The 23677-nt window shown below is 36.2% G+C and overlaps 1 protein-coding gene across 1 annotated transcript; it reads right to left on the minus strand.

Moving 5' to 3' along the window:
• LOC136811976 (WD repeat-containing protein 90-like) lies at positions 1-23677 on the minus strand. The gene is made up of 24 exons (XM_067068581.1): positions 23566-23677; positions 22991-23082; positions 22298-22616; positions 21868-22071; positions 21449-21610; positions 20437-20573; positions 19782-19844; positions 14434-14589; positions 13283-13351; positions 11949-12059; positions 11426-11574; positions 10360-10417; positions 9747-9874; positions 9306-9467; positions 8638-8837; positions 8130-8200; positions 7276-7839; positions 6317-6520; positions 5930-6049; positions 5063-5190; positions 4539-4564; positions 4143-4265; positions 1736-1914; positions 1-288 (listed from the first exon to the last, which is right to left on the minus strand). Exons 1-24 carry the CDS (start codon positions 23576-23578, stop codon positions 1-3), a joined length of 3726 nt encoding a protein of 1241 aa, XP_066924682.1. The 5' UTR covers positions 23579-23677.

Below are 23677 nucleotides of genomic sequence, written 5' to 3' on the forward strand. Positions count from 1 at the left end.
CTAAGACGGAAAAACTTTGTATACTGATTTTGAAATTGAACCTTTGCCTCGATGGCAGTAAGATATCGAACAAAACTTACCGCTATCAGGTTCCCAAATAACATTTCTCCTCGCATTTCCGTTGGCACCAATAATCTCTGTTAGCCTCATACCAGCTTGATGTGTGGGTGCTGCATACCGTTTGTTAGCCAGTTCTGACATCTTCCTCAACTCTTGGAAATGTGAAAGAACTTTTGGTGCTGAATGTTGAAGCCTCGCACTTCGGTGAAGTGATTTCTGCTCCTTATCCTGAAAATATGATTAGAAGTGAGTGGTCAAGGTTTGGGGTTCCCGGTTCGAATTCTCGCTCCTCCAAATCCTCTGTTCAATTGATAGATAGCCGAGTTGACTAACCATGCACCCCGATAAAACAATCGAAAGACTGTCTTAAAAGAACAAAGTAATCTAGGACTTGGCTATCCACGTTAAATATCAACTCTATCCATCATCTCATTCTGATAGAGAACCCAGAAATATCGTGAAAAAGAAGTTTATTTTATTTTGCAACTTATTTCTTTTCGTTTATCTGTCTATCTTTCTAACTAAAGTCATCATTAGAAAGCGCACAACTTTTACTCCAATCCTAAATGCTAAAAAACATTAAAATCACTATCTATGACTGTGTTTTCTAAACTTGAAGATATCCTTTTTCAGGGGCAACGGAATTAATTTACCAGCATGCTTTTCTCGGACATATTTTTAACGGATCTTCATCATTCTTTAACCGTTTCATGGTTTCAGCCCACTTTTCAGGTGCCCCCATTGAGCATGGTGCACCCAGCAATTTAGGTCCCCTTGAGAAATTGCTTTGAGTTAGGTACCCCCATTCAGACAAAAAAAAATTTTTTAAATAGACGCTTTTTGTTCTTTTGTCATTCTTAAAATCTTAATGATTTTTGGGGTGGTTTAGTAAAAAAATTCAATAATTTGAAATATTTTGAATTATCGGCGATCCAAAAAAATATCTGCAATCTGATTGGTTAAAAAGAGTACAATATATCTTGTATTTTACATGTAAAAAAAAAAAAAATATTGATGAAAAGATGTTGTTGCATTGTAGCGGTAGCAGCAATCTAACGTCACTTTGCTACAAAACTGCCTTGCGCTTTTTTCTAACACAAAAAGTGCATTTTTTGGGTCACCGATAAACTAGTTATCAGACACAAGCTCGTGTACAATACAGAAATATTTTACTCGTTCCGAATTTTTTTACATATTTTCCTCGCCTAAAGGCTCGGAAAATATTGTGCAAAAAAATCTCGGAACTCGTAAAATATTTCTTGTATTGTACTCGCAACTGTCTGATAACTATTACATATTCGATTTGGAAAATATGACCAGCCCCCAGAGCCTCCATCAAGACAGCTAGATACCCTTAATGAATAGGTAACCCCAAAGAATTGCAAGGCATTAGCCCCCCTCTACTAACCTGGCCTAGGTGCCCTTCAGATTTCTGGGGGGGGGGGGCTGACACCATGCGTTTTTATGGAGTCCTTTTTAAGGTTTTTGGACCACCCCGTTTTTATTAGGACCCCTCTGTTTATTTATTTTTGAAAATATTTCCAGCTATCACTGAATTGCTCTAAATAGCCTGGTTTTAGCTTATAATTACCTTATTTTGGGGTTTTTTGAGTTTCAATTTCGGAACCCCTACTACTCGGGACCCTAGAGTGTAGTATCTATCTATTCTGCTTACCACATTATTATAACATAGGATTTCACAATCACTGTCCTCTTCTTGGTTTTCTCTCTTCTCATCTTTTTCTTCAATTACAAAGTCGATTAAATCATCCTCCAGTTGACTGATATTCTCTAAATGTTGAGATTCATCCAACAATGTCATTGTGCTTAGTTTTGGTACACTTCTAGGAGGTGCTGAAAAATGAAAGTCCATCGCAAATACATCAATCGTATACGCAATATATAGGACGATGAAAAGAATCATAGGCCGTCTATGTATATGGTGTTGTTTTTGTTTATTTCTTTAACCTTTCCGCCCCGAAAGACGTATCTGATACGTTCGCCATACGTTCCGAAAGACGTATCTGATACGTTTTTAAGGTGACCTTTATATTTGGTCGGATTACGCCCCAACCGTCAGAGGTACGGTAAAACCGATCAAAAAATCGGAATCAGCGTGAAATTTCCGATAAGAAACAATCGGGGTTTGTTTTGGTATGGCGCAACATTTTTCAAAAATAGAAATGGTAGACCAAGCTGTGTTGCGTGATTTTGTGAAACTGGACAGTCTGTGCCACTAACTCGATCGGGAAGATTCTTCCAAAATTGGAAGATTCTTCCGAAATGGGAAGAATCCTCTCGAACGGGAAATCAACTTAACACCTAAACGGGTTAACGGACTTCCAGATCGGGAAGAAGTGAGAAACTAAGAAAAACTCGATCGGGTTGGAACTTCCCGTTTGGGAAGTTTACGCAGTTTTTTCACAATTTAACAAGATTTCTACGGTAAAGTCTACTTTTCTTTCGGTGAAAAACCTTAAAATTTGATGCTTCTTCACCTCCTAAAAGTTTCAACTTTCGCCGGTCATCGTACAGCTTCGCCGAGATTCAGTCAATTTTCAACTTCCCAAAGAGGAAGAATCTTCCAAAACGGGCAGAAAAAAATAGCGTAAGTTCTTCCCGTTCGGGAAGGTTCTTCTTATTTTGGAAGAATCTTCCCGATCGAGTTAGTGGCACAGACTGCTGGAGGAGGTAGAAAGTTAGCTATGAAAGTAAGGGTTTATAAAAGTGTTTTAGAGTTTTCTTTGGCTTTTCAAAAGTATGGAATTGTATTACCTAACTATAAAGAAACCTTCTAAAGAAAAAAGTAAGTGTTTTTATCAATTTTTCAGTTCTCTATAAATTTTTGAAGTTTTGCACCAAAAAATGACTTTTTCGCGACATTGTTTTTTCATATACCTTTTGTCTGGCTTCATAATTTCTGTCCAAAATTGTTTGAAGTACTCAGTTAAACATATTTAGAAAGGGGAAAGGTAGGGCTTTCCAAAAATATAAGGGTTTTTTTCTGAAGTTAATTTTTCAAAAAGTTATAACGGTTATCGTGAAAATTGCATTTTCATCAAAAAACGTTGCGCGCAGACGGGCTGAAGATATAAAAATGTTGCGCGCTGGAAAGGTTAAAATCTAGTTGCTTGTATAAGTTGTTGTTTGTCGATGTTGCTAGTTGATGTTGTGTTGCTTCCAAGGATAAACTAAATGGGCACGGTAAGCGTTTTTACGACAGGGAATTACCACTGTAAACATCGTGTGTTGTCTTTTTGATGGTTTTTTTGTAATTCCTATATGCTAGATAAGATAATCTATTTAGTTGAAAAAAAATCTCAGGCTCTAGAAAGTGGCCTGTTGAAGCAAAAAACATACAAGGGTTTTTGGACTCAAAGTAGCTACTTATTAGGAGCTGTAACTTTTGATCCAATAACTTTATGTGAAAAATATTTATATAGCATATATCAGAAGGCCTCAAAGTACGATGTGTTAGATCAGTGCACACTTGAAGCGACGACGTATACGTTTATATAGAACCCCCTCCCCATCCCAAAACACACCAGGTGTTTTACCAATAGTTTCATTTCCATATTTTCTCCGTTAAGCTCCAAACTTACAATCACGAAAGTTCCATCTGAGACGGACTAACTTTTAACAAGGGGGTTTTAATTAGAAAATCGGACTCTTTGGTAGTAATCTCTTATTGCGAACCAAAAAGTATGGATATTTCTTTTCTTCGGGGGTCCCGTTAAGGATAAGACAACCAATAGAATTAACACTACAGTTGTTACCATGGGCTCTTTCAGAAAATGTCCGGAGGTAGAGGATTTGGTGTCTGGGGGTAGTGAAAATCTACAAAATTTGCCATGTCCTTGCTCCGTTTCGGGGTAATTTTGCTCCGTTTGAGGGTAATTTCGATTGTCCATGGGGTCAAGTAATGCTTGTCCGGGGGGGGGGGGGTTAGACCTGCTGTTCGGGGGTCAAAAGTCACAGGTTAAATTTCCAAAAACAGTTATATCCTCCACTCCCCATATTCAATTTTTTTCTGGAAAAGCCTCATATAGGAAACTTAATTATGAAGAATAATTTAATCACACCATTGTTATATTGCTCGATCAATTGTGGAGGTTGTCTTGGCATTGGCTGGTCTTCACGAGGTAACATTGAAGTTTCAAGTGGTTGAGGTCCTGGTGGTGAGTGTTCTTGAATCTCTGGGAAGGCTAAACGAAATAAAATCAAGGAAAAAGTACAGCAAACTCTCTCTAATTCGAATCTCTACTATTCGAATCTTTCTGTAATTCGAACTTAAATATTGATCCCCTTAAATGAAAAATGGTTCAAATTAGTCTCTGTAATTCGAACCTTTCTCCAATTCGAATGAAACTTTCGGTCCCTTGAAGATCGAATTAGTCCACAACGTCCATTCAACGTTAGGTGAACGTTGAAACAGCGTTTTGTGGCAGCAGCAGTGCAAAGCATCAATTAAAGCTCACCTTGTGAGGGCACTTCTCGGTCATTTCTAAAACGTAATTTGGAAACAGTAATTAGATTTTTGAATAAAAATTCCAAAAAAGATAATAAATATAATTTAGATGGTTATTTTTTTATAAATTTCATACAGATCCTACTCATTGTAGCAAATAATAATCGTCCTGGGTTAGAAACGTTCGTTAAAATACACTGTAAGGGTACCTTTTCACGGTTCAAGGGCTACACTGTAAGAGTCTGATTTTGAAAGCCCTGAAATCGACTGCCCCCCGGGCTAGTTCTACCAAACAGAAAGCAGGGCTTTTCATTTGAGACGAATAATAGATTTTAGAAAAAGCAAATTAGCACATATTCTTGAAACTTTGGTGAATCATACAGAATTTTGAAACGGAAAAGCCTATATACTTGAGTGAGACAGAAGTCCGTTTGAGATGCATATTTAACACTGTTTCAAATTCTATACCACTCAAAGAGATTGAATGAAAAAAACCTGAAAAACTCGAATGTAAAAAAATAACACATAGCTCACACTGAATTATCTTGCTTGAAGAACGGTATGAAGTCCCAAACAGCTATCATTTCACCTGAAGAAATCAATTTTCGGCAGTCGTTTGTGAACGCTAAGCTGGAAACATCCGAACAATGTCCAATAAAAACCTGAAAAAAAACAATTGATTATGTGTATTAAAAATACTTGGAAGGCTTTTATCTTCTGCTCTTAGAGTTGACCAAGTTCTAATTTCAAGCTAGGAGTTCCATTTCTGATTTCACTGAAGATTTGCGTGGACATGTCATGAAACTTTGAATTTAGTCAAGTCTTAATAAAGGTTATTCTCAGGGAGCGTAAACATAAAGGAAGCACAGAAATAAAAAGGTGCTTCAGGTTAAAAGTTGTGAAATAATAAGCATACGGTCTTAAAAGTTTCTCAAACTAGAATTTTTTTTAAAATAAAATGTTGAATAAAATGAGAATTTGACTACATGGAGTGCTCGAGGTAGAAGTTTTCAATTGAAACGAGGATTGATTTTTTTTACAGCAAATTGGCTCACATAGTGAATTTTTTCAACCTTGATGATCCAGAAGAAATATAAAAATCTAAGGAGGTTTCTTTTGTCAAACTTTTTCCTTTTTTATGGTATAGAAAGGAGGGGAGCCTGTTATGCTGACAAAGTAGAATAACCAAAAGAATTCCTCAAACTTTGTGCTTGCTCAGTGCCGAAAGATGAGAAGCGTATTCTTTCTTTTGTTTAAAAATGCTGTGTAAGCAAATGCGAGTGGACACATTAAATGATGTCCTTTAACACCATCGTTATGTTGCCCACGCCCCCTTTTTAACCGTTTCTGTAGTGTAGAGTTTAAAAATGTTGTGTAAGCAAATGGTAGAGCAATGTTAACCTGTGATTCTTCCATCTTATAGTCCCACACTTTGATGCAGTGATCGCCCGCCGTTGCAATGAAGTAACCTCTTGGGCAGCAACAAAAACTGGTTGGTGTCCCTTTGTGAATGTTACTGATCTAAAACAATTATTATTATTATTTTATGTTTAATGTCTGAATTAAGAGTTACCTATTAAAATGTTAGTCACAAATGTTAGACGTTGACCCCCTGGAAGTTCTTTTCGGGCTAAAACAAACTTGGAAATGTTGGTCTATCCCCTGTATGTATATAAAATGGAATGGCCCAGTTCTTATTTCTCATTCTTACAAAACTATTCTTGTAAAAGAGAAACCTTTATAAAATGGCCACGCAGCCGAAATTTGATATGAGTTTTCGGTTCTTACCTCAGTCAGGATCTGTCCAGACTTTGAATTAAATTTCAACAATCTAGAATCCATCGTGATTACTAGTAGCTCACTACCAGTGATGGAGGGTGAGAAAATCAAACCAATCGGTTTATCCATCAGTGTTTTACTGTTTTTCTTCGATGATTTTGTTGGTTTTTGATTGGTTTCTTTGAATGTGCATGAAATATCAATCACCAGCAGCTGGAGGAAAAAGAAAGAAAAATCTGCTGTGAAAAACTAAACTTCTTAGTTCGCTATGAATTAACGTCTATTCCACATGCGAATTTTTCGAATGTTTTGAGCCCAGGTTTTCGGGCTCCAAACATTCGATTTTTTGACGTCACTTTAAACTTTTCAAGCCCTTGCAGTAGGGAAAAATCGAATTTGCGTCAAAATACTTGAAAGGCTTCTATTTTTCAAAAATTGTCAAAGTGGAACTCGAGATGAAAAATCTCAGTTTTTAGTGAGGTGCTCGCTATGCGTATTCCAGGTTTGCGGGCTCTAAACATTCGACGTCACTTTAAACTTTCGTAATCAAAGTGTAACCTACCAAGAAACTGAATGAAAATTTAAAGTCCGGTTTTTGGTGAGGTACCTGCTAGACCAAGGAGTGCTATATTTTCGGCTTTTTTTTTAACACACCGGAATAAAAATACCATTCGGGAAAGGCATAATTAGAGGCGTATTACTTGACAGAAATATATGATTACTTCCGAGGGCTCCATTTTTATGTAAATTGACTTTTCGAAAATCTTTGAGAGTAAAACGTTGATTTTTGTGGCTTTACAAATTATGCACAATCGATCTCAAACTATCTAACTATTCCAAAAGCGAAGTAAACAAACGCTAGACTTGAAAATAAAGAACTTCAAAATGTTCACGCCCTTGCAAGACACAGTGGAGATACAGTCTGTTTTTTTGTAAAGAAGCCTAACTTATTGAAATCTTTTACAAACCTCATCCAAAGTTTTGGCACTGAAAACAGTAATCAGATACGACGATGCACCAATAACAGCTCCTCTATTACCAAGAGAATCGATTTCTAACACATAACTCGGAAGCTCTGGTTCCTTACAAACAAGATTCTCAGTCATTTTCAAGACATCGTAATCATCAGAAACATTATATTGAATCAGAGCTCCATCACCACCCGCAGAGTACAAGTATTGTCCGTTAGGACTGTAAGCTGTAGATAAGATAGTATCTGTGTGTTGAAGGAGCTCTTTTTTCAATGTTGTTGTCGATAGACTGAAGATTCTAACGGCGCCGGTTACGAAGCCACATGCAAGCTCTGGTGAATTTGGATGACAAGACACACTTGTAAGTGCTTCGTTTGGACTTTGGAAGTCGTATACTTGTTGGAACGTATCTAAGTCCCAGAGTTTGATGGTTCTGTCTTCCGATATGGATGCGATTTGTTGGTGAACAGGATTCAAAGATGTGGAAATGATTGGTGATAGATGTGAGCGTGTGATGGTTGAATATGATTTTTGAATGATGTCAATGGTACCAAGATTTCCCTGAAATGGAAAAGATGATTTCGGAAATGGTAAATTGGGAATCAGATCTCCTTCCAAAAGGAAAGAGTTGGTTATTCATGATGTACACCATTGCAATGTCTTCTGACATTACATCATGGGCCCAACAACTGATTGGTTGTAAGAGCCCTTCACGTGTAACCAATCAGTTGTTGGGGTCGTGATGTAATGCCAGGTGACATTGAGTGATACATATCATGAATTGAGATTTATTGACCGTAAGTGATTTTGATTTTTGCGTAAAATATAGTTTCCATCAGAAACAGACTCACCATATCCGTACCGGCCAGGATTTTGGATCCATCTTCAGATATACTGACAACATTCACTGCTCCTTCGTGCTCTAACAGTTAATATAAACAGAACGAGCACAAAATCAAATTTTGTTTAAATGTTAATTGACACATTTAAAATGTTTACATGGGGGATTTTCTCTCTCAGGAAAAGCAATATAATTCTCAATAGTTTTTTGCTTCATAAAACACTATGAATAAAAACCCTCCAAGAAAACATAATAATAGAACTTGCTAGAAGTAGCTGGTAAATTGCTTCGAATAATTAAATCAAGTAAAGCCATCTGTATTCATTTGCCACTAGATTTAACTACGAACGACACCACGTAAAAGTTGGAAATGTTAAAAGTGAAATATCCATTCCCCAAAATCAATTTTAAACAATCTCGTCAGATTCATAGAACTTGAGACAGAAAAGCCATGAATCTGGCGAACAAAAAGCTTATCTGAGAGTGTGGTCTCTCAAACACTCCAGTATTTTTCATACCTGCTTCCAAATAAACTGATTGAAAGGAGATCGGCCAAACCCTCAGATAGCCATCACTGCATCCAACTGCACAATAATTATCTGACAATGCAATACAGTTCAACGACAATTGCTTCCCTTGAGAGAGATCGAACACTTTGGTGACAGTGAGTGATTTGTAGGTCACCACGAAAAGCTTGCCCGCACTGGAAGAGACAAATCTGAAATGAAGAAGAAATACAATGTTTACATAAAAAACTTTTCAAGATTCGTGAAATTTTGCAGGATATTGCTGAAATTATAGTGTCCTAGTAGGTTGGTTCCCCTCCCTTGAAAATTGAAAAAGATTCTTCGGCCCCTCCCCCCTTTAGAAAAAAAACTATGGAAATGGAAAGGACACAATGGAAATTTTAGACATTTTAGATTTTTTGACGGTCAATCGATTTTACACATCAAATTAGCGCATAATCTTGAGATTTTGGTAACTCGTGCTGAATTTTGAGACAGTCATCCTCTATCATTATGATTTTTTAGCATTTGATATTACGGGGAGACACTTTTAAAAGGTATCTAGACAGTATTAGAAGTGCAGATCTTTTCATTTCAGTGATTTTGGAACTTGGATAAGGTCGAAACGTTTAAAAAGATGTATAACGCTATGAAACCACTTTTTTAAAGAGATGACTTACATTTTGAAATCAGTAGGGTCTTCGACCAGTTTCTTCCGTCTCTCAAAAGCCATATCAGTGAACACAACATCCAGATATTGACCCAACTCAATGGCACATGATTTCAATTGTTTGGGTTTCAACCGCCACACTCTCATGTTCGATTTACCACAAGTCATAAGCCTATAGAAATAACATAATAACGAATAATAAAGTAAAATCAACTGTTTTTGGTGAGCGACTGAACCTATCTTGAAAATTTGCAAAATTGGTTAGTCACGCAAGAAAAAGCGAGAAATAAAGCGAGAAATAACCCAAATCACATAAAATGCTTCAAAAAATTTGCCCTATCGCACATCAAGCAAGAGAATTAAGACGTAAACATCGCGTAAGTCTCAATCACGCCAACAAAAATCAAAATCACGCAAGTATTAATCAAAATAAAACATAATTTTATCATACCTATTATTATCATTGGGAATGAACTTGACACACGTGATGGTATCAGCCCGCAACTCTGTATGAACCTTTGCAATTAACGAAGCCGCACCTCCTTTAACCACTGACGAAACATCCCAAACTGCCAAAACCTTATGTTGAAACGGTTGATACATCAGACAATTTTCCATGTTATTTAAAAAGCGCTTTTAACTGGACCATGCCTTTCTTAAAATCACTAAAAGTGTACTAATAACAATCCTTGTTAGAGAAATACACTACTAAAAGCGCCCTTTTCGGCTTCCAACTTTTTTAAATATGACATGTATATTACGTTGTTTTTGTTTTCATTTTACGCATTCTTAGCCATGACATTTATAAAACTAACCATGCTCAGATCAGAGCTGGGGTTTAAAATAACGGCGCTATTGTCTAAAAAGAATCGAATTCTTTAGTAACGGTATGACGTAAGAACTGGGTGAAAACACTGTAGTCTCCGTAACTCGAACCTCTTACTCGAAAATCTCCTTAACTCGAACAAATTTGCATTACCCGTGTATGTTCGAGTTATGGCGACTCTACTGTATAAGAGTTTTCTGATTTGGCGTTTAGAAAAGTGTTACGAAGTACAGGTTACCTGTTTTTGATGAGAATCCAAACCAACCATACACAGAAACTCATCATTTGGTGAAACACTGAAATAAAACAGAAGATAATCAACCTGCTGCTCAAACTCCAAACAAACACATAAAACTGTATAATGTAGAATTTTCATGTCATATTTGAGCCCCTTTTCTTGATACATTTAGTAGAAAGATATGGAATTTAGTGACAAAAAAAGTCTTCGACCGCAGGCGAAGGCTTCTCTTTCAAACTATCTCCCCTAAGGTAGGGGAGGGTGCTACTCTTTCTCCCTGGATTGCTCCACTCTTAACCTTAATCTTTCTCTTAATTGTAGAGCATCAAGCAGAGAGACAGCAAGTACCATTTTTGTACTAAGTACGAAGTCTTACTCTGTACCGGAGTGTACCTCACGTTTATCGCTTCGTGGTAGAGTCTGTGCGCATTGTCTGTTTGATAAAAAAATTCCCGTACGGAGACCTCTGCGATGCGATGACGTATGATTAATAAATAGCAACACTTCTCTCGTCGTCTCCCCTCTCTCACCAACACTCCATCGCAGCGGTAGGTTTGAAAAAACTCAAATGAGAAAAGACAATGACAACAGGCCCTCTACGGCAATGAATTTTGAAATTAGCCGTAGACACTGGGTCTGTGTTCAGACAAACGAAGTCTTTGATATGACCCAACCGGGAATAAAGCCACAAACTTACGCCAGAAACTCTACTTTGAACAAAAATGTGATAGATACAACACAATGACCTTTTTTATACAACTTTACATAGTTTCCTCCTCAAATTCTCAGAAAACCCTGTACGGGGGGGGGGGGGCGAAGAAGCCTCAATGAAGAAGCCTTTAGTGGGGGGGGGGTTCAAACTTTTTAACCAAATAAATTTATTATTCAAAATTTTATCCCAGAGTTCACGACAGGGGGTCTGACAAATTTATATATAAGAGGGTTTGGCCTTGGGGGGGGGGGGGTGATTATATAGGGGGTTTTGAACCACCCAGGAAAATATGCTTTAAAGATCATCGGTCTGATAATTGAACCAAGGCAGGCTCAAAACAATTAAATATTGTACCTCATACAATGAATATCTGCAATGTTGGTTTGGAAAATATTGATACATTTTAAACTTTGCACTTTCCATGTTCGTATGATGGAGTTTTGTCCTCTTTGTGCGGAAAATAAAATGTTATTGTCCGTCTCACACAAACATAATGACGTCACCTACAAATTTGGAAGTAATACAAAAAGTCAACAGAGGGACATGCATTGACTTTAGACAGCCGACTTTCTGCACGCTTTAATTCACAATTAAAATAGTCAGAGCAAAATGTGGGCTGTCTTAACTACTGCTGGCAGAAGCGATTGGGAAAAACCCGCAGTTTTGACCCGCAATTTCAAGACTGTAAAAGTGCAAATCAGAAGCTAAGCGTCTCCGTCACAGGAAAACACACATACAATTTGCTAAGGCAGGGCGAAAAATAGACGGCTCAAAAAAGAGGTTATAACACTTTTCGGGATCAATATTCTATCTATTATTTATGAAAAGGGTGAAAATGTTAGAAAGTAACCTGCTTGAAACAAAATACAGTAATTACCTCTTCATTATGACCTATCATGAACTGCTGTCGACCACTGGTGACGTCATATTTGACAATGCAACCGTGTGAAGGATAAACGACATTACCACCATCCTTCGTCCAAAATACCTGGAATGAATCAAGGAAAGTATAATCTCCGAGCTTATCTGCCACTGAGTTTACATACCTTGGATTAAGCTATATATTCACCATCTTTGATCGAAGATGTTTTTTGAAGTGGTACTGTAATGGTAGCACTACCCGATGTTAATGCAATGAAAGTTTTCCGTTTTTTAAATTATTTTTCACCAACATTGAGTAGCAGGAGATCACTTCAAAAAACCTCCGATCAAAATTTAGTTTAGCCGGAATCGAGAAATATTGTTCAGGGCATATAAAGGCCAGTGAATACTACACAAGCTTCGTAAGGGGACTTTCTCATTTAGGCGAACGGCTTTAAAAACTCTTTCAGATATTGTATGAATATTAAATAAAATGAACTTTCGAGAGCAGTGATTGAGTGAAGTAAAACAGTCAGTCGCTCCAGAATCTACCACTAATCAAAAACCTTGCATTAGAACCCCAGTCGATTTCGGTACCGTTTTCAAGAAAAAAAGCAACACGGTTTTGAAAGAATAAACTGAACAAGCAAGCCGGTCCACCCATTACATATACCGTATTTCTTTGGGACAAGCTGGAGTTATTTGATTTGATTTGGTTGGTCGTTAAGTTGTAAAATAAAAGAATCTTATTACTTTTTCTAAAGAACGCGTCATCTCTATCACTTTAAATGACCAATTAGTGAAGTATCTTGTAAAAACTCCGGCTCATCCCATTTCTTTCTACCTCAAGAATTTATTTCAAATAACATAATTCTATTGCTAAAAACGAAGATTCCCATTTAGTCATAATATTAATTTTTAGACATTCAGTTATAGAGGCAAACAGTGAGTTTATAGTAACTTCAACAGAACAGAATAGCTTTTGAAATATTTCTGCAATATCTTAATATGACAATTTATATAACTTATCGGGGAAAACTTCGTCGGGGAAAAATTCGTCACTTGCTGGTAGTTGGTAAACGCATTAAGGCCGGGGAAAATATTCGTCACTTGTCCAAAATTTCGTCACTTTTCCCCGACGAAGTTTTCCCCGATAAGGTATGAGTTGTGAAAAATAATCAACAAATGGGATTACAAAAAAATATTTTATACACCGGCCCTAATTTAGAACCGGCCACTTTTACGCCGGTCTATATTACGTCACAGCTAAATCTTTTCCATTTTTGACCCGTTTCTGATTTAATTCGATAAGGTATTCAATTTACTTAGTAGAAACATAACATAGTATACCTTTGTCGAAGTACTTCCATCAAAACCAATAATTTGACTCAATTTCAATATGGGATCAACATTCAATACCTGCAGGTTTAAAGAAAACACTTGTAAGGAGAAATTAGTGTAGTAAGTATCAATCTAAAAGGTTGTCGTTCGATTGTCAATCTCAGTGATGTGATTCATTTGGCTAATGACTGTACAAGGAACAAAGTTCTTAATTGGTGGACAGTAAAAATATTTTTTTTAGGCTGGCCTTGATTTAACGCTATAGTTTTTATTTGTGGTGTGTGGAGGTCTCAAAGCATGTACAAACTCATCAACCCTCGAAACAAGAACAGAATGGGTTAATAAAATACACTGTCGATAGTCATGAGTACAGACATCGTATGAAAATAGACCTACTGTCTTTCCAAAGCCGCGGCAGTTGATGCAAAAAAATAGGCTATCTTTACAAAAAGTAGACCTCGTCAGAGACCACAATCAAAACAAACGACAATCAGGGCACGAAGCGATGCGAGAGAATGGTCTTGACCGATCAAATGCCGGCACCGAAATGTGGTCCATTTATTATAGATTTCGAATTATTTTGCTTCAGCCAGAAACGGAGTATCTTAATATAATATAAGATGTTGGACGGTGAAAAAGAATGCGGCTATTATATTTTGATTTTTCCCGACATGTTTCGGACTCGGTCCGTTCTCAAGGGAATGATATTTCTATAGAAAAAAAAAAGCGTTTTTATACAAAATTATTTGACGTCAAATTGGACAAATACGTCATTTTAGGCGATTTCGGCTTGAAAATGGGTTGGTGTAAATGGGGCCATCTGATAAGTTGAATTTGGTCTAAAATGAACGTGTAAATCAGACTTAGGCGCTCGGACTGGATTTGTTGCATTCATTTTCGTATAGATACAGACATCCTGACGTCATTCCTTCTTAGTAAAAACGAACAAATCTTTTTAAGTTGCTCGAGGTTGATAGGTGTATTCATGACATTACGTCATGGAACCAATAGCTCATTGGTTGGAAGTGACGTAAAAGCAGTCAATACGTCACTTTCAACCAATCAGCTATTGTGTGGAACGGAAGACATTGCAATGGTGCATATCGTGAATACAAAAACATAGGAACATAGTGTTTAAAATATTATTCAACAACAAGTACCTTTCTTCTCGACGATTGTTTTTCTTTTCCTTTCGTTATGGGAATAGGTTGATTTTCTTTGCCTTTGGATTTATTGGGTTTTTTATTCGCATAAATGTGATAGCTAGGCTTCTTCTGCTGGATTTTCTTTGGATCGGGGCTTGGTTTTGGTGATATCTAAAGATTTTTAGAGATGAAATTATCGAAAAAATTATCGAAAAGAAAATTTCCCAATGTCAATTCCGGAAATTTCTGTTCACATAGAACAAGACTATCATAAGGGGAAGGTCTTCTCAACATCAACACAATTGAAGGGAGGGGGTATATTTATGGTCCAGGAAAACGGATACCCCGAAAAAAAGCCTGAAAAGTTCGGTAGGGTCAGTGTAACTAAATCTAGATGATTCAAAAATAGGCAACCTTCCAGAGGAGGTATCGGAGGTTTGACCATGCTAAACTAGGTTATCAACATGGAGCGAAAAAATATAGTGTTTCCAGAAACCGGCCGGGTGGAAAAAAATTTGTTTTTCTGACCCGGCCGTAGACTCGTTAGTAGTTGATACATTAGTATTCAGGGCTTTCTTCATACTGTTTGCACGTAAAAGTTATCTTTAAAGAGTTATCTTCTTAGTATACTAAATGAGTTTATGAAAAATTTCTGTAACGCTAGCCCAGCATTAAGAGACATCTCCACCTATCACGGGCTTCACACAGCCTTAAGAGTATACGAATACAGCGTTTTGGGGGAGGAGTCGTTGCAGTGTAAATCTTTCGCAAATTTTAAAACCCACTTTCCCGTTTTTTTTTGGGACCCTTGGGACACAAGGTACCTGTTGACCGCAAAAATTTCAAAATTCGCGAATCGACCGTTGTCAAAATTAGGGGTAAAGGGGCCGAATGACGTCACAGATTTGGGAAAAACTTCAAAATGCGATATCTCGAGTTTGAAAAGGAGTTGGGAGGTCGTTGACCCCTCATTAGATCGATAACTCTATGGGGAATAAGTTGGGAGGGGTTATGAGGCTTGAGTGTGACTTAGAAATTTGGCTAAATATTTAGGCGTTTTCACCTGATGACGTCGTCAAAACAGGGAAAATGCGATATCTCGAGATTGGAAAGGAGTTAGGAGATGGTTGACCCTTCATTGGATCGGAAATTTGATGGAGAATAAGTTGGGAGGGGTAAGAGTGGGTATATAGACTTTCGAAATTAAATATATTCAAATTGAGGTATTTTAGGTCCGATGACGCCATCAAAAAACGAAAAATACAATATCTAGAGTTTGAGAAGGATTTAAGCAATGATTGACCCCTCATTGGATCGGAAATCATCATGATAATATATTTGGTCAATGAAGAAATAGTTACAGTAGAGTGAAAGTCTATTACACATTCGATGACATCATTTAGAGCTCAAATTGACGTAACAAAACATAAAATGTGTCATATCTTTAGTTTTAAACCATTTTAAGTGGTAATTTTTCGTTCTTTGGGATTAATTCAGTCCATAGTTTCCCCTTTACTATCCAAAGGGCTTATGATGCGTTCAGCTTATCTACTCCTCGGCGAGTTGATGAAAAATTTCTCAAATTTTGCCAGGGGGTTGATTCGAGTATGAAAGAGGGATTTCGTGCAGTTTTAAAACAAGAAATCTTATTGTCTTTCGAAAAAGCAGTTATGATTTGTTTTTTAAAGGCGCGTCATGTCGACCTCAAATTCGTAAATACAGCAACATTTTTTATATATTTTCCATTCTTATACACTGATGATATATTGACGCTCTCAATTTGACGTTTTACTGCTCAATAAGTTCCCGTTTTCGATTAAATTGAAATCGCTTTCAAACTTACTGAAGAAACTCTCACAATTGAATATTTATTATTTGCTAAGCTTTTATTTACTATTTATTTACTATTTATGGTGAAGAGGTCCCATTCTCTTACTCCATTTGAAGCATAAAAAGATATTTACGATATGATATGTACTCCCGTGGTTGATGAAAACTTATTTGAATTCCCCTTTAAAAATAAAGTTAGAGAGCATCAACAATACCATCTTTATCATCCTAAAGGGCTTTGCTAAACCGGCGTTTGCGACGAAGAGAACCATCTAGTCTTTTCTATTTCAATTATATTAAGTTATCAAAAATAGTAACAAAAAAAATTTCCGGCCAGCCGCATAAGAGCTTTGCCGGAAAGACTACATTTTTTTATTTTCGCCTTATGTTTAATTAGGATTTATTATGAATTTTAATTTAATTTAAATCTATTTTTGAATATTTTGATTATTATGTTTTCATTCGAAGTAAGATTTATTCATAATACTTGAAACGTCACTATATCATCAAAGAAACCCAAAACGAAAACAATTTTTTGAATAAATTTTTCATAATACTTGAAACGTCACTATATCACCAAAGAAACCAACAAAAAAAACAATTTTGTGAATAAATTCAAACGAAAAAGAAAACACTGCGTTAAATCTACAGGTGTAACAATTTGTACAGTTTAACTGTAACGTCTTAGCATCATTGACATTATGAACTCGAGGCCTGGTAATCGGCAATCTTTTCTGCCTTCTTCAGTGGAAAGATGTACTGAAGATATAAATACTTGGGGAAAGCAAAGTAGAATACCTTGGAGGGAGAAAAAAATGGAAGAACCATTTGACGAATCTTATCAAGGATTTGATGACTCCGGGAAGTATTACACCAGTTTCTGTCAGTTTTTTGTTTTCTGATCATAAAATTTCAGTTTACAGCTACAACGAGGAAACACATAAATTGGAAGCCAGTTTGATCAAGTTTAAAGCAAGTTGCCGAGTTAGCTATGATTCTAAAACAACCCGTTGGTTCGATTATAGAATTACTCAACCAAGGTTATGGTTGGATAAAGATGACACATTGGAAATACGCAGTGACATGTTTAAAGAATACTTTGGGACATCAACGAAATTAAAATCTAAAGATGTGAGTAAAGACAAAATTGTTCAATTATCCATTGGGTATAAATGGGGTTCGGTTTATAATTATCTTGATCGGTGGATTTTTAAGACTGAGGAACATGCTAATTTCTTCATCATCTTGTTGCGAGATCAGGACAACGGGACCCATTATCTGTATTTATTTAGTTTTGATGAGAAAGAAATATCTCATTTTAAGACAATAACAATTAAAGATCATGCTTTATATGAGCGATTTGAAGGTAGGAATGTTCGGCAAAATATCTTCTTAAATTTTGATGCTGGGCATTTCTACATTATCGGTCAAGAAAAGAGATTCAATAAACCAGTGAACGGAGAATCCAAGTGCTATGGAGAATACACAAATTCTGGTTGGATGAGCGGTTTCAATTTTGAAGGAAATAAAATATTTATGTTTCCGATTATAAAACAGGAAAAAGAATACCCTCATTATTTTCAATATATAGCACAATGTAACGGTTCACAATTTCTTGTAGTTTGGCTTCACACACTTGAAGTCGAGATCTTTGATGCCACTGTCGATGGGATGGTCAGGTTGAAGAAATTCCCACTCTCGATAAAGGAATCCGATCATATTCCGTATAATCCATTTCAAATATTAAAGGGGAAAAAACAGCTACTTTTATCTTTGAAATACTTGCCTATTGACAACGGTAATGTAGTTGCTTTTTATAACTTGGACTCAGTAAAGTTAGTGTTTACCTATGAACATCCTCAGTACAAAATGATTGAATACCATGATCTGAATTTTGAAACTAAAGAGTTGGCTGTGAGCAGATATGGAGGATGGTCCAAAACAATGCTGGAAGTCAGTAAAGTTGAGGGTAACTTTCTTTCTTGAGTTAAACGCAAGGATTAACTATGCAGCGACACTATTGTATTGGCATTATTTGGAATTTATTTTTAGAAGTAATTATTGCTACTGCAGGGAGTCCAAAGCGACCGAGGATGGCAGTCATAGCTTCACCCATAAGGAAGTTGGATGTATTGGCGGCCGCCCACGCTAAAGCTCTAAAGGAGCGGACCAATTAGATCCGCGGCCTTTATCGAAAAGTGAAGCAAGTTTTGGTAGGATTCCTACCAAAGAAATCACGTGACAACAAGCAATTTCATTATCACTGGTTTGAGAGATTTGCTAGAAAAAACTTAAAGTTGCCTATCTAGCCATTCGGGCTTTATAGAACTGTGACCAATGTACCATCGGAGATGTTTAGTAGTCGCTCTTAGATGTGCTGACAACAGTCGGGTTCGATGGCTGTATCTTATTTTGGTCAATGAATTTTGTTCGACCGGACAGAATTGAAATTTAGCATGAAAATCTCTGCTGCGCCGGGAGTCATGAATTGATTTTAAAGGGTTGGAAAATTTTCAAAATTTTAACAAACGAGGCGGACCTAATTACCGGGGGATTGGAATTCGTAATTTATACGAAAACTCAAAAATAAGTAATTATAGGCTAAAATCAGGCTATTTAGAGCAGAAATAAAGGGATCTTCTCTTTATAAGTTTTCGCGGATCGAAGGAAAATTTCAATTTTTTTGCGGGTGCCCAATTTCGCGGATGACGCCCAAGCCAAATCCGCAAAAATTAATACCCGGAAAAGTTTATCCCATTGAAAGTATAAGATTCAATCGACATTGGTCGAGGATAGGTTCTTACTCTAAATCAGGTAAAGAACTCAATCTCGACGCCACTTGCAATACTTTTTTAATATTAGTTTACAACTGACGGACGAGATACAATCGCTCTGGCCCCGCTCTTGGAAATACTGCCGCAAGTTTCCTTTGATCTTTTGTAAAGAAAATTTAAGCTAGTTAGGCGAAAATAAAAAAAATGTACTGTTTCCAGAAACTGGCCGGGTGAAAAATAAAGTTTTTCTGACCCGGCCGCAGACTAGACGTTCATCTATATGGCTCTTAAAGAAAATCAAGTTGACCGTTCAAGCTATCAAACGTCGTTTGGTTAGATACTCCAGCTTGTAAATCAAGTTCTATTCGTTAGTAGTTGATACATTAGTATATTCAGGGCTTACTTCATACTGTTTGTACATAAAAGTTATCTTTAAAGTTCTATTTCAACGATTTTAAGTTATCAAAAATAGCGAGACAAAATTTTTTTTCGGCCGGAAAAAATGAGAGCTTTTTTCCTTTAACCGCATTCCGGAAACACTACATTTTTTAATAATTTTCGCCTGGGGCCAACTATTTTTCTTGATAGCTCAATAATTCATTGTTTTAAAATATTACTAGTTTGAGTAAAGAAAACGATTTAAATTAATTTCATACTCAAAGTTTCATGCTATCCAGGATGGCAATGTTCAGTGAGAGTTTTAAAAGAAGTTTTAAAATATTATAATAAAACAGAAAACATTCAACTAAAGCCACATACCTCTAAAGAGTCATCAGTAACTGGAGTCTCCAAACCAACTTCAGGTAATCTAATTGACGCGATCTACAGAACAAAATAACCATCATAACCCAGATACAAGAGAGGATTGTCTCTGAGACTTTAAACCTAAGTTAACAGTATTTAAGAAGTGATCGGAATCTCTATGAAAAAATTGCTGACCTTGCAAAAACACTCAATTTGTTAAAATGAATCATAAAAACAAAATAATGCTCCTCTACGTCAGTTGACTGTTTTATTTGACAAAGTCGAATATAGATTAAAAAGAATAGTCTACAATTTTGATGTTCCAAGTAAATTATATGCATTGCGTTTGCAAGATCAGCAAGTATAATTAATAGATTAGCTTTAAAATATTTAATCCAAAACTCGCTGGTATATTGCACAAAACAGAGCAAGGTTTTTGGTTACAGAGGAAAATAGATATACGCAATAAATTAGCGCATACTCTTGAAATTTTGGTGAATTATGCTGAATTTTGAGACGGAAAAAAACCTCTTCATTTACTTCACTAAGAAGGCAATCCCTTTGAGTCTGAGACGGAAGAACTTTCAACACTGTCAACAACACAGGAGGAGGAGGAGGAGGAGGAGGAGGAGGAGGAGGAGGATCGGTTAAGATTGATTTAATGCGATACCTTTTTATTTTCAGTTAATTTTCTTTGAACAGTTTCCGCTAAGGCTACTCTTGATCTTTGAGCATTGCTTGTTTTTCTCTCTTTATTTTCTTCTTTTACAACCATCGCTTTTCCTTTGGACTTTGATTTTGAGATACCTGAAATTTGAAGCATAAAAGAGAAGTTATGAGTTTGGTGAATTTCTTATAAATGCTTCAGAAATTGTCCCTTTGTTTTTTACCATTGAGCAGTAAAATGCCACTTCTTTAAGTAGATTAAAAAAATTGAATTGAAAGAATATTCTTTATTGGAAAATCATCAGTCCAATTCATTATTAGTTTAGATTCTACCAGGGTAGGTTTATCAATCTGAAAGATCCGGGTTATAGCTCCGTAACAAATTATAGCCATTTTATTGGCTAGCAATAACCTTTTAACTTTAGTTCAGGTTTGTTTACATAGTTAACGTCTGGCATTATTGAAGAAAACAGTCGATTTGCATAACGAGTTGCGTCTTCAAATTCGAATGTTCTGGGGGATTTTCCACCAAAAAAACATTTGCCATGGCATGAAGGACCTTTATAAACAATTCTTGTGACCGCAGTGGGAGGTGACCGGAAGGCTTCTCTTTCTCCCTGGAAAACTATACTCACTCTTAATCCTTCTCTTTAATCGCTTCGCATCAAACAGAGAGGCGTCGAGTACCATTTGGAGCCCTTGGTATAACCTGACCAGGGATTGAATCTACAACCTTGCGCACCAAATCCAATGCTCTTCCTTTACACTACAGACCGTTATAATGTATTATTATAGAAAAGCTTCGTTTGCCTTCAGAACGGTATGGAACGGTAAAAAATGTAACAGTGTTGCTTTTGTGAATATAGGTGCTTATCTTGAAAAACCTTTGACCCACTAGTCATTTGACCAAAAAAACCTCTTAATAGGACGGCGGCAGTTGTCTATTTACATCTCCACTGGACAGATTTCCGCGTAAAGACGAAAAAGTTGCAACACTAGTGTAAATATAGACTTACTTTTACTGGAGGATCTTCCAGGCATAGCATTCTCCAACTGCAATCCTTTGTTTTCAATATTTGGGAACAATATGTGGTCATACTTGGTAGCCCATGTTTCATGTCTTTCTAACGGGAAACTCATTTCTCTTGGTAAAGGTACTACACCAGATGCTAAAAGCCCTGTAAAATCATTTTAAAAACTTCTAAATAACAAAGTCATTTCGGTCTAATCATAAATCTTATTAAATGATGGCTCATATAAGGGTAGAGCAACATGGATATTGAGCTTTTATTAAGGTGAAGGGAAGGCTCGTTAAGACTACTCTATATATCACCCTTCATAAACAAGTAAATAACAGAGCGTGTACAAGCTAATTGCAGCTAAGATCTAACCATGACCATATATATAAAATTGAGAGATTGAAAGATTAAATTACCCGTCTTTCTTGCTTTTGAGATGTCCAAACCAGGTTCATACTTAGTTGTACTCGTAAAAACGTTCTTCAAAAACATACTCGAGCAGAGTCTTATACTTTTCAGGTGTGAAAATTGTTTGTTCAGGTATACCGATAATACATATTGCATATTCAAGCATAACAATGTCCATCTTGATGACTTTGGGCTGCCACCCAGGCAGTTATCTAATAAAAGATAAGCATGTAAATTGAAGATAACATAAAAATTTCATTTTACGTGGTAGTACCTTGTAAAATGCTATATAAAAACCACAAATAAGAACTGAATTTATAAACATTCTCCGAGATGAAATTGGCAAAATAATTTCTCTGTTGTAGAAACGTTTTTACTCTCATTTATTACAAATAAAACAGTTGTCAATTAGCTATTTAAGAGAATATTATACCTCACCTGGAATATTTGAAGCTAATGTAGTCGCTTCATCGACAGAGCCTTGCACTGGATTTGCAAACACTGGAAATTGTAACCAAGTTGAAGTCGATTTGAACTCTTTGAAAATATTTGAAAGCGAAATACGAATAACGATACTATCACTTGTAACAACATCCAGATGTATGGAAAAATATTTTCCATCGATAGGTTTGAAGAGCACATACAGATAATGCCCAATGAGATTTAAAGGGTTGCCTTTAGGTTTTGGGAATTGAATGTAGTTGGCTGATGGTATTGGTCCAATGATCTTAAAAATGGAAGACTTGACAGTGCGATCCTATAACAAAATTTAAAACATATTATTATATGGGTGTGAACCTGAATAGAACTTGAAAAAATTACTGCAAATAACGAATGCGTAATGCAGGGGAGTCATGTCGTTAAAGGTTTTTTTTACTTTTAAAGAAAAAGGAATTTCAATTATCCACAAACATACAGAATATCGTTATAGCACCTACAAAATGCTTAAGGATTCAAGAGGATTTACATTTATTTAGTGAGATAAATGAAGAAATATCTTATCAAACAGATTATGCATAAAAATGAAATTTTTCTGGAAATAAAGAGAAAATAACTGAGAAGTTAAAACATATATAAAAGGATTGTGGTTAATGGTGAGAAGTGATTGGATTTATAAATTAACAATCTTACCATGATCTTGGATACTTCTCCTTCCTTGGAGCATTTTGTCCATTCACCAGCTCCATAATGTTTGCATAGGTTGACAAAGGGTTGTTGCCAAGCTAAACACCAACAATAATAACAAGAGCTTATAAACTGTTACATTAAAGTCAAATAATATGGAGAATACAGCATCTTTGACTGGTTGTAAGGCACAAAGTATATCACTCACAATAAATAATAGTATTACTTAGGAAAGGTGCCCTCTATATCATACTACTATGATCCACTATTAGGCGAACAATACTTGATTCCAAATTCAGAATTATAAATATGGGGATTCATGATATGCATCACTGCAATGTCCTCGACATCACACTGCAGATCTAACAGTTGATAGGTTGTAAACGTCGTAAAATCAGTCATTACGTCACTTTCGACCAATCAGCTGTCAGGTCTGTCTGTGATGTAACGTTAGAAGACATTGCAATGGTGCATATTGTGAATAAGCAAAACATTAAAACATCTTTTGTTGAGTAAAATGAAACTACTGGGCAATTCATTTAATCCCAAAAGAGAGGTGGAAAATTAATGATAATGCAAACCTGTTGATGGCATCTTTATTTATGAATCATAGAAGTCGATCATGCATGTAACATAACAACTAAATAAACGTATTTTGTGTTTTCAAATTCATTTATCTAAATGAAATGAACT

This window comes from Clytia hemisphaerica, unplaced genomic scaffold, assembly GCF_902728285.1.
Source record: "Clytia hemisphaerica strain Z4C2 unplaced genomic scaffold, Clytia hemisphaerica genome assembly, whole genome shotgun sequence".
In the NCBI taxonomy this organism is placed as follows: domain Eukaryota; kingdom Metazoa; phylum Cnidaria; class Hydrozoa; order Leptothecata; family Clytiidae; genus Clytia; species Clytia hemisphaerica.

Bases quoted from the DNA above. Each gene is read 5' to 3' on its own strand.
- LOC136811976 (XM_067068581.1), bottom strand. The intron at 11,575-11,948 runs GTAATTACTGTA...CCAAATTTGTAG, and splicing joins TGATAGGTCATAATGAAGAG to GTGACGTCATTATGTTTGTG. The intron at 7,840-8,129 runs GTGAGTCTGTTT...TTTCCATTTCAG, and splicing joins TCCTGGCCGGTACGGATATG to GGAAATCTTGGTACCATTGA.